This window comes from Podarcis muralis, chromosome 6 (assembly GCF_964188315.1).
Source record: "Podarcis muralis chromosome 6, rPodMur119.hap1.1, whole genome shotgun sequence".
NCBI lineage: Eukaryota > Metazoa > Chordata > Lepidosauria > Squamata > Lacertidae > Podarcis > Podarcis muralis.
Genome location: NC_135660.1, coordinates 46,058,479 through 46,071,140, shown reverse-complemented (window position 1 = coordinate 46,071,140; position 12,662 = coordinate 46,058,479). Strand labels below are relative to the sequence as shown.

The window sequence follows — 12,662 nt, the reverse complement described above, 5'->3', positions numbered from 1 at the left end:
CAACCAAAATGTCTACTTGGATGAATAAGATATATGCCTACAAATGCCAGGTTCTAGCTCTGTTGATTAGGGACAAAATCTAGATTTTTTTTTTCATTGCAGTGCATGCCCCACAGAATCCAGGGAGCACATTCCTCATGAAGCACTTGACTAATGGCAGAGCTGCCCCCTAATGTTAACAGCAACTCTGTGCTTGAAAAGAATAAGAGCAACAGAGTCCAGTCAATTCCTTTACCTGTAGCAACCAGAAGTCCAGGAACCGTCTCTTTGCTCGCGATGCTGCCTGAAGTATAGGGGTTTTCTGAGATTTGCAAATGCAAATGCAAGGAACAGAAGGGCTGGAAGGATTGAGAAAGAAGAAAGATAATTGTTGGTAAAGAAAAACTGAATACATGGGCTAAGCCAGCCACCTGGTATTACATTCATGTTTTCTTCTGTTTTCTGAGACTGTGCAAAGAGCCTGATGAAAGGGACCGGCATCCATTTCCATTCTAAATTTCCATTTCTATTAATTGTTCTTGGTTTCAATTAATTATTACAAAAAGCAATGTTTGCCAGATACACTGCTGTACTCAAGCACTTCTTCCGGCATCCTCACAGACATCCTCACAGACAAGTATGGCATGACAGATAACCTGTTTAATGAGGAAGAGGCAGCTGGAATTAGTCCCTAGGCACAGAGTTCTCAAAGCTCAGCATTTGATCAGTAACACTTCGGAAAACTGCATGCTGCCCCCCGCCCTTTCCCATGCAGCAAGCTGCATATGAACACAATCCAGAGTGGCAGTCTGCATGGGACATTTCATGCCTGCACATGGATTGTGCTTTCCTGGACCAGGCTGTTAAAGCTATGAAGTTCCTTTCTCCAAATAGCTTATTATTTTGAGAATCTGAGTTCTGTGAAACAAAAATTTCATTAGAATGTTCCATCGCAACACCCACGCCATACATTTAAAGCACCGTTATATTACTTCAGCAAACATCCTCAAATTGATTTACAGTAATAGTCAATGCTTTTTCCCAGGTAACTCTGGGAATTGTAGCTCTGTGAGGGGAATCGGGGTCTTATTTTCAGCACCTTAAACAAACTAAAATAATTCCCAGGTTTTTTGGGGGGAAGCCATGACAGCTCAAGGGGTAGAATAGTGCCTTGAATGTATGGTATGGATATGGCACATGGCTATTTGAAGTAAACCCATAGTCCAAAAATTCAAAAGGGGCTGCTGCCTCTTCATCTTGACCCTCACTACTAAAAGATTATTCTCCACAATAAACAGGTATCATCATCACAACCATTAATTTACTTGTACGTCATTTTCCCAGGTAGACCATGCTGAAAGTGACTCAAACCTACATAAGAATAGATTTATGCAATACAAGGCATAACAATCATACAAATCTTAAAAAGGCAAATAAAAAAGCCTCAAATTAATCATTCATTTATTGATTATTTGCCCTTCATTCCAAGGTCCCAGGGCAGAAATAGTTCAAAAAGTTAAGCAAAAATATTAAAATCCAGTGGTACCTCCGGTTGTGGATGGGATCCGTTCCGGAGGTCCGGTCGGATCCTGAGGTTTCTGCAACCTGAGGACTGCTTCTGCACATGCGCATGCGGTGAAACCCGGTCAAATACTTCCGGGTTTGCCGCTCGCGCATCCCAAAGTTTACGTAACCAGAGGGTTGCGTAATGTAAAACAAGATTTTTTAAAAGTTGCTACAACTAAAAGCGTCAATGCCAGAAATTCAAAAGCGCAATACAGTTCACCCCTCCCAATAGGCCTTAGGTAAACAGGTGAGTCTTCACCTGACAATGAAAGGATATCAACGCCATGGTGAAATGCACCTCGGAGGTGAGGTTGTTCCACAGGCACAGGGAAAGCCTGCCCATTGTGTATATTTATTATATACTATTTATTGTTGTATAATAAATATACACTAAGATTTGAATAGTTCCACTGATAATTCATGCTAAGGCCTAATAATAGAAATACAGAAAACAGAAAGAGCATCAAAAACACCAAAGAAAAGACATTCTGTCACTGTTGAAACCATGAAATTTCCTTTTTTCTGGAAATTTGCTGAACTCCAAGTCTGATCATCTTTCAGCTTTTCAAGTGGGATAACAGGTGGAGTTAAGTTATTCAAGCCCTTTAGATTACACTTGGAACAGTTCAATTAGTTCTAGTCTGATTTTGAGTGGTTATTGCTATTATTTTACTTATAACTTAAACATTTAAATGTTGTCATATTTAAATGTATTGAAAGCCACTGTGGATCTTCTGAAATGTGGGAAAGATCCCATGTAAATCAATATTATTGATGCCAAGCTATCTCTTTGTAGAACATTTCAAAGTCTGGGACAATTCCATAGCTTTCATTTAAATTTTCATAATGATCCCTTCTGGCTTGAAAAGACTGTGAAACCAGATGTTGATAAGTTATTCACTTAATTATCAGCCAAAAAGTGGCAGGAGGAGGAAATAATTGATGCAAATTGGGGGACTAACTATGCAGGGCTGGATCCTATGGAGCCATCCCATGGATTTCAATGAGTTCCTTTTCTGTCTGGGATTTAGAGAATGCCCATTGTGATGGGCCCACTAATTACAACTTGGAAAATTTCCTTCACTGACCAGCAGACAGTGTATGGGGTCTCCTCTCAGATCTGAATCTGGAGCCTGCAGCAAACGCCAATCTCTCCCTTTGTTGTAGGTGATGAAAGTCTTAATTTGGTCCTCCACTTTCTTGTTAGCCAGGAATATGCCTTTGATCCCTGCTACCTAGGAAAAATTATGAGAGATGAAAAACCACATCGGGTGCCTAGGCAAGAACAAGGCACAGTCAGTAGTGTACAGCAGAGTCAGAAGGAGCTAGCAAACAAATTTAAATAAATTCTTTGTGGCATGATAATGAACCAGTACTTTAAGGAGATTGTCCATTCTGTCTTAACTCATTCTTGGCCCTCATGGTATCGATCCAATCCCCAGAAAGACCTAACCAAACTGCCACCGCACCTACAGGAATGACTTCAGATCATTTTGGAGAGTGTATGAGTAAATGGCCCTTGGCACAGGTAAAATGGAATGGAAGCTCTCTTTGGCGGCTCAAGTTGGAGAAGAGGAAAATGAGATTCCACAAGTGAAGATGTATGGCAGGGATATCCAACAGGGTGATTGGGATCGACTGGTCAATCCCTGGTAGGTTCCGGTCAATCGCTGTTGATTGTGGGCTCCTTTTCCTTTGCTTTTGCCTAAGAGCATCCGGCTCCGCCCCCTCGCCCCGCCCTCCATTTTCGCATGAGCGCTGGAACAGAAGACGGAGTTTTTGCTGTGAGGCAGATTGTTTCCTTAGTGATCTTTTGGTGATTGACTAATTCCCTTTCCCCTTGTCCAATAACTCTAATTTACTGTAGTTTAATAATGGGGCTTTCTACTCTAAAACAAGCTCAACAACTTTGACCTGAAACCCCCCCCCAAAAAAGGGGACGATCACTGCCAGTTTCCCCCCCCCTCTCCTGTGAGTAGATTGCAGTCTCTTGGGAGTTGGACATCCCTGATGTAGGGGGTGTCAATTGGAAGATGTAGGGGATGTCAATGGGAAAGTTTTCTCTGGTGGGTTTTATAGAAGAACAGCATGCAGTTTGAATGACGATCAGATTTAGCTGAGCATCCTATTTCAAACAATAGTAGCCTGTCAGATGCTCTGGGAAGTTCACAGCAAGCCTTGAAAGCTAGTCTATTACTATGAGTCTGGATCTCAGGTGTCTCTTGGTATCGTCACATTGCAGAGCCCATTGGCAGACTTAACAAGTCCTTTGCAAGAAGCTCCCATGGAGCCTCTCAGAGTGAAATGCTTGACTAATGCACTCTTATTGCAGGGATTTAAATGAATCAGATAACGAGTTCAGAAGTGCTGTATGCAAAATTATGTTCTGCCAGATTGAGGGGGTTGGTGTGCGGGAGGGAAAAAAGGAATCTTCCAGAGGAGACGTAGGATAGCTTTGGCCCTAACTAAAAGGTGGGTGGTATGGGCTGCAGGAGGGGGAGATTTTTGTAGGAGGGAGAAAGAGGAGTGAGAGCTGACAGAAGGAGATGGATGGCATAACTAATTGCCGCTTCTCTCAGTTGCATTAGGCGATGAATAACCAAAATGAATTAAAAAACACAAATAAATGGGAAGCGCACATAAAATGAGTATCTCTTAGGCAATCAACTATTTATGGAAACTCAAGTTCCCTAGGGGTGCAAAGGTTCCCTGATTCATGGAAAAAGAATTGTTTTCATGTAATATAAAATGACCTGTAATTTATGCCAGAGATAATATTTTATCTTCCTATCCTGCTGACGTATCTAACACAGATATGAATTAAAAAGAAAAGTGGGGATCCCCACAGGTAGGCAGATCTACCCATTGTTGTCCAGCAGTGATCTGGCAGATTCAAATTTTACAGCCCAAACTTTATGGAACCTTCTGAGTCCAGTCCAGATTTCGGATCTACTGCTTCCATTGCTTAACTGCCAAGGTAAAATGGGTTTCTTGGGTTCCAGAATTTCTGGGCACTTTCTTGATGCTGCTGGACATGTAGGGAAGGATCAAAGTTTCTTGCATTGGTTCATTGCAAGAATATCATTAATTCAGAGGCCAATACAGGAAGCTTTTGCACATGTAAAGTGTGGTGTAAAATATCCGCTTCCAAATTCATGGCAGAACATTTTGCTTTTGGGTTGTATTCCCCAAATTTTCAGGGATTAAAAAAAAATCCCTGAAACTCAGAGGACGTATTCTTGAAATATGAAATGTCTTAAGATTTGAGTTTTACTGTTGAAACACCCCAAGGGAGATGTGAAAGGAGAAGGGGAGGGAGGCCACCCATGTGTCTGCTTTTAGCATTCTTTTTCCAAAAGTCTGCACCAGCTTGACTTGTTCCACAGCAGAGAAATATAATTTATACCACAATCACCTTGCTGAATTACTTATCAGCTGCCTCTCCTTACCAGCAGAAAAATGGAAAAGGATCTCAGAAAAAGGGTTTTAAAAAAATGAGTGCAATTTCAAATACAGAAAGTGTTTCTTACAAAGGCTTCTGACACTGCCCAAGTAACGACAGAGACCTATTTTTGAAATCCACATGGGAAGTGAGCTCAAAATTTTCTATCAAAAAACAAATTGCTTCTTAAGAACCCAGTAAGAAGACTTTAATCTCATCTCCAGAGGAATTCCTCTTTGGCAGCGGAACTCCTAAAACTATTGCTTCTTCCTTTTTCTGCATATTAGGAACTTAACAGCCCCACTCTGTTCCTCTTTATTTATATTCATAGCTGTTGCTTATTCCACAGCTCTGTTTCTAAAATATGCCCCTGAATAGAAAGGAGGGCTGGTATATAACTTAACCACCCAAACATGTTGCATGCTACTTTAGGCAAGACAGGAGCCTCATCCTTTTCTGTATCTTGAACACTAGGGAACATTCTTCCTTTAGCAAAGATGGTCCCTGTGTCCAGGGCCCAGCTGCCCATTTTGTCATCAGAGGCCTTTTGGTTGCTCTCAATTCGACATCTGCCACCAGTTTCGCATTATCTCTTTCCATTCTTTCCGACTTTCCAGAGACCTTTCTATACATCATTCTGTTCCATACCAATAATGTGGCACATGCGTAGCCAAAAACTTGTACACCTGCTGCTGCAATCAGGGCTTGAAATTAGATAGGACAGGATGAGATACCATCCCACTTCTTTTCAGGTAGGCATAACTGAGCCTGACCAAAGAATCCCACTTCCTTTTTAAAATTCCACACTGGGCACTGGCTGCAATGCATGACACTTCCAGGATATACCCACTCAAATACTCCTTGATAAATGAGTGTGCACAAATGGGATCATCTTAATAGATGGTCCTGGTTGCGGCCGGGCTCTCAACCTGGTTCCCCCCACCCTGGCATGGGTGGAGCTATCGCCCTCACGCCGGGGTGGCACCACAATCACCCAGGGCTATTGCCCAATCATGTTAAAGGGTGTTAGTGGGAAAAAGTATAAAAGCGGCAGCACGACGTGTGGCAGGCTCCTGCTTCGCGCTGCCAAACACCCACCCACCCTCCCTTTAATTTAGGTGTCCTTTGGCCTTGCTTTGGACTTTGGTTGATTGCCCGTCTTAGTCGGGGACTGGGTAGAATTTTTTTTCCATTTGGCAAATTGGCATGGGCCACTTGGTTTTTGCCTACCTCTTAGCAATCGTCACAACATTGTAAAGTTAGGCAGTTAGGCATTGGCTTATGGTGAATGGGGGAGGGGCGGTCGGCCATCGCCTGCCCCTCCATTATCAAGGGTATTCCATTAAAGGAAGCCGGGGCCTGGTTCCTGTCCAAAGTCCGCTTGAGGGTGAGGGCCATGCTAGGCCTCTGGGAACACCAGGGGAGATGCAGGCGGGTTCCCTCAAAGCAATTTCCCTTTGGATGGTTTACCCTTACAGACTTCCTGCAAAGGGGGCAGGAGTCAGAAATAGTCTTGCCAATGCCTAAGCCAATACCGCTCTCATTCCTGTAATCAATAAAGTTGTGGCCAAAATTTTGCCACAAAACCTTAAACAAAATATCTGTGTCTGTGTGAATTTATTTACCCTAATGTGTCTGTGTGAATTTATTTGTGTCTGTATCTGTGTCTGTGTGAATTTATTTACCCTTGAGGGTCTGGCCATGCAACTTATTCTTATAACTTCCTGTAAACCTAATTCACAGGGAGGTTCACACCTTCCTGCCTTTGAATAAATGACTGTTTACACTCTAAATACTCAGGGATATGCAACCCACCCTTGTAAACATTGTTCTCAGTCTTCTCATAACTGGTTCTGCTTTTCTTGAAATTCCTCAACTGTATGAAGATGAGACTTTGAATATCCCGGTCTCAGATCACAATCCATTAGAGATAGAACTAGAAAGCTTAGAGAAGAGACCCTTTAGATGGAGATTAAAGGACTATTTGTTAGATGATCAGAAAGTGGTGGAAACGGCAAAGGAAAAATTGACAGAGTACTTTAAGGATAACTGTGATAAAGGAACAAAAGAGAGCGTAATTTGGGATGCAAGTAAGGCACTAATAAGAGGGTACTTCATACAACAGAATGCAATTAAAAATAGAAATAGAGAGAAAAATAAAGAAGAGATCCTCAGACAGATAATGGCAAATGAACAAAAGTTAGTCCAGAAGCCTAACTGCCCAAAGACAAAAGAAAAAATAAAAATACTGCAAACCCAGTTTGCCACAACAATAAACAGAGAGGTAGAGTGGAACATTAAAAGATTTAGACAAAGAAACTTTGAATTTGCGAACAAACCAGGGAAATGGCTTGCCTGGCAAATCAAAAAAAGGAAAGAGCAAGGGACAATCAATAAAATAATAACAGACGGGGAAGAAAGAACTGATCCCAGAGGAATAAGGAGTGAGTTTCTTAATTATTATAGAAATTTGTATAAAGATCAAGAGAGAGTTGCCCCAAGGAAGATAGAAAGATTCTTAAAGGAAAAAGGGGGACAAAAAATTCCAGCAGAAGGGAAACAAAGACTGAATACCCCAATTGAAAAGGAGGAAATAGAGGAGGTAATTAGAGACCTAAAGAGGGGCAAAGCACCAGGCCCTGACGGATTTACTGCAGGATATTACAAAGAAATGAAATCTATTTTGGTGGGACCTTTGAAAAAGACTATGAACATCATCTTAAAGGAAGGAGAAATCCCAGAGACCTGGAAGGAAGCATACATCACGTTCCTCCCCAAACAAGACGCGGATTTAACCCAGGTTAAAAACTATAGACCAATCTCACTGCTGAACACGGATTATAAGATATTCGCAGGAATCCTGGCAAAAAGGTTAAAAAATGTGTTAGTAGATATTATTCATACGGACCAGGCAGGATTCCTGCCAGGTCGGCAGATGAGGGATAATACAAGACATATTATTGATATGTTAGAATTTTTGTCTGTTAGGATTGATAAGCAAGTCACAATGATGTTTATTGACGCCGAAAAGGCGTTTGATAATGTGATATGGAACTTTATGTTGAGAAATCTAGAATATATGGATGTAGGTAACAACTTCTTCAACGGGGTAAGGGCAATATACACTGAACAAAAGGCCAAACTGATTGTAAATGGTACGGTTACGGAAGAGATAAAAATAAGGAAGGGCACAAGACAGGGCTGTCCGCTCTCCCCGTTACTATTTATAACAGTGTTAGAAGTACTCTTAAACTCGATAAGACAAAATGGAAATATAAAAGGAGTAACGTTAGGAAAGAATGTGTATAAAACTAAGGCCTTTGCCGATGATTTGATAGTGATGACAGAAGACCCTATAACCTCAGTAGAAGAAATCTTGAAGGAAATAGAATCATTCGGAGAAGTGACTGGGTTTAAACTAAATAAGAAAAAAACAAAAATGATATATAAAAACGTAGATTCAAGGACAATAGAGGCAATCCAACAGCAATCACAGATAGAGACGGTCAAAAAGGTCAAGTACCTCGGCATCTGGCTAACACCTAAAAATATAGACCTATATAAAAATAACTACGAGCCGATGTGGAGGGAAGTAAAGAGAGACTTAGAAAAATGGGGACGGTTAAAATTGTCAATGTGGGGAAGGATGAATATGATCAAGATGAATGTTTTATCAAGACTAATGTTCCTATTCCAGTCTATCCCTATAATAAAAGGGTGCAGGATTTTCAAAGAATGGCAAAGGACAATTTCGAGGTTTATATGGCAGGGCAAAAAACCCAGGATTCAATTTAAATTACTAACAGATGTAAAGGAAAGGGGGGGCTTTGCCCTGCCAGACCTGAAATTATACTATGAGGCATCTTGCCTAAGTTGGTTAAAAGATTGGGTTAAATTGGAAAATACGGAGCTCCTCGATCTGGAGGGCTTCGATAACTACTTTGGATGGCATGCCTATTTATGGAAGAACAAAATGAAAGCACATAAGGGGTTTGGTAATCATATATTTAGAGGACCGCTAATCGAAGTGTGGGAAAGATATAAAAATGTGTTAGAACCGAAAACACCACACTGGTTATCACCCCTTGAAATAACAAGCATAAAAACGATCAATATGAGAAGCAACTGGGCAACATATAACCAGTTAGTTATCAAAGTGGATGGGAAATGGAGAACAAAACCTTATGAACAGATAAAAGAGTATGTTTACGATTGGCTTCATCACCAACAGATTAACCAGATGCTTAGCAGAGACATCAAGGAAAGAGGCTATGCGGACAATGACTCGAAATTTCAGACGGAAATAATAAATAATAAAGTGAAAAACATATCCAAGTTGTATAGGATGCTGCTAGACTGGAATTTAGCAGACGAGGAAGTTAAATCAGTGATGATCCGCTGGGCAAAAGATATAGGGCATAGTATACAATTCGAGGACTGGGAAAGATTATGGAGAGACGGGTTGAATTTTACGGCGTGTACTGTGATAAAGGAAAATGTCATGAAGATGGTTTACAGGTGGCACCTGACACCCATGAAACTTTCAAAGATGTATAAGGTGGATAATAAGTGCTGGAGGTGTAAAGATGCAGTGGGCTCCTTTTACCACATGTGGTGGGAGTGTGGAAGGGTAAAGCTGTTTTGGGAGAAGGTTTATACCGAATTAAAAAAGATACTAAAGTACACGTTTGTAAAGAAACCAGAAATTTTCTTATTAGGGATGCTAAGACAAGAAATAAAAAAGGAGGATCGCAGATTGGTATACTATGCAGTAACAGCAGCAAGGGTTTTAATAGCTCAGAGGTGGAAACAGCAGGAAATCCCAACAACGGAGGAGTGGAGATCTAAACTATCGGAGTATGCAGAACTCGATAAATTAACGGGGAAAATTAGATATATAAAAGACCAAGTGTTCATTAAGGATTGGGGAAAGTACGCAGATTATCTGGAAGGTATTAGTGATGGACAAATAACGCTAAAGGAATTTAAAGATGCACTGTGATAGACTACGGGTTATTGGGTAAGGAAAAGAGAGAACAAAATTGGAGACAATGACAATAACAATATAGAAGATGAAACGTGTAACTTTATTTATTGCTTCGAACGACTTGCGGCCAAGCTGAAGGAAGTCCTGAAAGAAACAGCTATGTTATAGGAGATTGTAAAAACAATAATTATGTGTACCTTTTACTTGTTTCTTTTGTTTTTTCTGTATGTTCTTTCTTTTTTGTGTTGTTGTCTTTGTTATATGTGTGTTATCTTTGTTTTTCTTTTTATGGAATAATCAATAAAAAAAAAAAGAGAGAGACTTTGAATATCCCAGGACATCTGTGAAAACCTACGAGGCAGCCCAACACACTAGTCACTTTGTGCCAGAGAACCCAGCACAGTACTGTGCATGCAGCTTCTTCCCCTTTACTCTTCCCTTCTCCTTCCCCCACCCTGGAGCTAAGACTGGGCCAACAGCTCAGTAGCAGAACATCTGCCTTGCATACAGCTTCCTATATTCCTAATTTCCTATGATGGAGGTGAACCTGGTGGAAGATACAGGATCCGCAGAGGAGTGTTTAACTGGTTATTAGATATCAGAACCTGCGTTCTGCTTGAGAGGAGGGGTCTATTCAGGAAGAGTAAACACCAGGCATATCTTGTTCCTCAGGAAGGGAAATTGTGACTGTAATTACCACAAAACATGAAACATTAAAACATGACAAATTGCCTTCAAGGTTAGTGCACTGTGCCCCAATTCTCACCCATATGTTGCTGCACCTACTATTTGGTCTCAGCCCCTGACATGAGAAACTGATCACAAACAGTTCCAAGGCCAGAGCCAATATTTATCCAATTACCGTCTGCAATAATGTGCATCTTTGAATACACACAAGTGGATATGTACAAGGATTTAGCCAAATAACCTCTTTCGGCCACCGTTCCGTAAGTACAATTCAACAAGTGTCCAGGATCAAGTTTACATAATTGCTTGAGGATAACCTGTTAAATGAAATTAATCCATGTACTCACAACATGGAACATTAATTTCTGATATACTTTTCTTATTTATTATTTTATTTTATTTAAAATATGTATGAGCTGGCTCTCATTAAAACCATACCGCAGCAATGCAGAACAGAGGAATTCAATACAAAGTAAAAATTTGAAAACAAAAAATAATGACTGAATATGCCATTAAAACAATCCAACAAACATGATACATCATAATTACAGTAGCCAGGAATAATTCAGCAGTCTTCCAGGGTATAAACTTACAAGGTGGCTTATGAAAATATCATGTACAGAGGCAGGCAAATAAAGTACAGTGGTACCTCGGGTTACATACGTTTCAGGTTACATACGCTTCAGGTTACAGACTCCGCTAACCCAGAAATAGTACCTTGGGTTAAGAACTTTGCTTCAGGATGAGAACAGAAATTGCGCAGCGGCGGCACGGCAGCTAAAGTGGTGCTTCAGGTTAAGAACAGTTTCAGGTTAAGAACAGACCTCCAGAATGAATTAAGTACGTAACCAGAGGTACCACTGTATATATTTCTAGGAATATAATATTAACATGAAGACTAGGCTAAATTTCTGGAGAAAATTATTAATGGAGGGCATGACACTTTCTTTTAGGCTTCACTTGAGAGAGATAGAGACAGAGAAAGAAAACTGTTATGTTTATTCATTGTAACTTTGCTTAGAATTCATTCAAAAAGAAAGAAAGAAATGCACTCAATTGAAAGATGGCCTTGATCTTGATTTAAATGTTGTTTGACAGTTATATTTCTGAATGATAGCATTGTGCAACATCAGTTCCTCTGGTGGCTCAAAAATGTGTAGATTTATGGACTAGCTTTACTTCTCCCCCTCTGTTCCCCAAGAAAACTGAAGAGAAGTGTTGCCTTCAAACTAGGGCTGAAGTTGGCTTGCCTGATGGAATTCTACAGATATCTAGATTTATATTGTATTTAGGCAACGACAGAATCATGCTTGCTAGCTGAAAATAGATAAATAATCAATCTGTTTCTAAACTATAAGAAAAGTCAGGATGTTCATCTAATTATTAGTCAAAATGGCAAGGGTAAAAAAAGCTGCAAGTGAATATTTATGCTCAGATAGGCTATCAGGCCTGTCCCATAGGAAGAGAGAGTGACAAATACATAGTGACAATTGGAAGATGAATCTGCATCCACAGAAAAAAACATAGCATTACTGATAGACCTAGGAAGATTTTCTGCCATATGAGATTTCACTAGCCTTCCTTTTTCATTTGAGACTTCACAGGCAACAAAAGCTGCCAATAAAAAACAAACAAGCAGCACCCCCACCCCCAGGGTGCCAGCACAGACTTACATGTTTGCCAACATTTCACAAATATTTCTTCTGAAAGACGGTTAAAGACACAGGCTATTTTCTGATGTGCGCATTGCATCCATACCAAACTAATTAACTTAAATTCACTTTCGTGGAATGCACATAGCTTGGGAGCAGCAATCTGGCACCGTTGTAGATATGGGCATCTCCATACGCTTGCAAAGCTTCAACAGTAAAAAATATGTCAGAAAGCACTGCTGAGGAAGAATTCAGCGTAACACTTTTGAGAGCTGAGTTCAAGACCTGCATGGTACTCCTCAGTACTGAGCACATGGACAGTCTAGCATCATTTAAGAGATAGTGTTCC

At 40.5% G+C, this 12,662-nt stretch overlaps 1 protein-coding gene across 1 annotated transcript in view; it reads right to left on the bottom strand.

The window, feature by feature from the left end:
* Positions 1–12,662, bottom strand: part of SORCS3 (sortilin related VPS10 domain containing receptor 3) — a 410,327-nt gene that overhangs the window by 84,019 nt on the left and 313,646 nt on the right. The window contains exons 10-11 of the mRNA XM_028730338.2: positions 2,634–2,780; positions 236–338 (exon numbers count right to left, since the gene is read on the bottom strand). Coding sequence (XP_028586171.2) covers positions 236–338; positions 2,634–2,780 — 250 coding nt within the window. The remainder of the gene's footprint in view (positions 1–235; positions 339–2,633; positions 2,781–12,662) is intronic.